We start from the raw sequence: 1,270 nt of genomic DNA, 5'->3' as shown, positions 1-1,270 counted from the left end.
CTTAGAGGACAGTGGGAAACAGCTACCTGCCTCTTGTTCCTTGCAAGGGCCAACCGTTCGTGTTGTGCCTACAGAAACTTTGATTTCCCCTCCACACCACAGATTTCGACTGCAACGCTCCAGAGCTCCAGTAGCTGTAAGAAACCTGAAACAACTTAGTTCTATGCCATGTAAGAATGTTGTCTTTTGAGAGTAACAAAAGACAAGATCTCTATTAGGAGAAGAAAGAAAACATAAATGTCAAGGTGCCAACATTCTGAATATATTTATTCACATTTATATTTGTGGATGGAAAGTTTTTTCTGTGCTACAAAGTTTTGTTACAAACAAGTATTATAAATAAATAATAGTTACAACTTCTATCATATAAACAGAATGATAAATAAAGAATAAACAGATGCAATTCCTTTGGTATACACAAGACTTTGTAAATTTTTCTGTAATGAAACTATGAATGCCACCATTTTCCTTTCTTTCTAATATTTTCTCTTGAGATGCCAATGTTCAGTGTCACTGCTTTATGTCTCTTTTACCAGGTCAGGTTGGTAACATACCAAAGAATGATAAACATTTCCAACTAACACATGTTATTTACCATTGGGGCTCATTTTCTCCATGTGTCATAGATATATTAGAAACAAAAAAGGAAAAGGAAACAAGCTGCAAAACTTCATATGTGGTTGAGTGTATGTGAGTGTGTGTGCATGCGTGTGTGTGTGTGTGTGTGTGTGTGTGTGTGCACGCACGTGCTCACAGCCAGGAATACTGACTGGTATGAGAGGGTTTTCACTAGTTGGTCATTAGAATTATGTACAAGAGTGTTTGAGAATTCACTTAGCGAGCAGCAGGGAGGTTGTGGAGCTGGTTATATTCAAAGACCAGATGAACAGAATTCCGGGATGCTGTTTCCGGTTGGGTTCTCCAGTTCATATGGTTCCAGCTGGTGATATTCAAATGTCACGCGATTGATGTGTTTTCCACTGGAGACCATGCGTACCACGGAGTTGTCACAGCCAATTTTCATTTGGGCTATAATTGATGAAAAAAGTAAATTCCCAGAAAGTTAGAGCCACACATACCATCCTCCACTGCACTGTTAATTTAAACACAAGAAAAGCAAGAGGCTGTGAAACACTTTGGGCTTCATTGTTATTATAATATATAATTAATTCTAGAATCATGAAATTGAACTTAGCTTTTCTTCTCAAGTGAGAAGTGAGCGCTGGGATGATAGCTCAGTAGAATAAGCACCTGCCTGGCAAGCTCAAGG

The 1,270-nt window shown here is 38.5% G+C and overlaps 1 protein-coding gene across 1 annotated transcript in view; it reads right to left on the bottom strand.

Moving 5' to 3' along the window:
• Positions 1 to 308: 308 nt before the first annotated feature.
• The window catches only part of Crhbp (corticotropin releasing hormone binding protein), a 13,444-nt gene continuing 12,482 nt past the window's right edge, over positions 309 to 1,270 (bottom strand). Inside the window, exon 7 of the mRNA XM_004643492.2 lies at positions 309 to 1,029. Within this exon, the coding sequence (XP_004643549.1) occupies positions 872 to 1,029 (158 nt within the window). The 3' untranslated portion in view covers positions 309 to 871. The remainder of the gene's footprint in view (positions 1,030 to 1,270) is intronic.

Source organism: Octodon degus, unplaced genomic scaffold (assembly GCF_000260255.1).
Source record: "Octodon degus isolate 3935 unplaced genomic scaffold, OctDeg1.0 scaffold00177, whole genome shotgun sequence".
Lineage (NCBI taxonomy): Eukaryota > Metazoa > Chordata > Mammalia > Rodentia > Octodontidae > Octodon > Octodon degus.
Note: the sequence above shows the minus strand (reverse complement) of the source record. Positions and strands in the feature narration are given on the sequence as shown.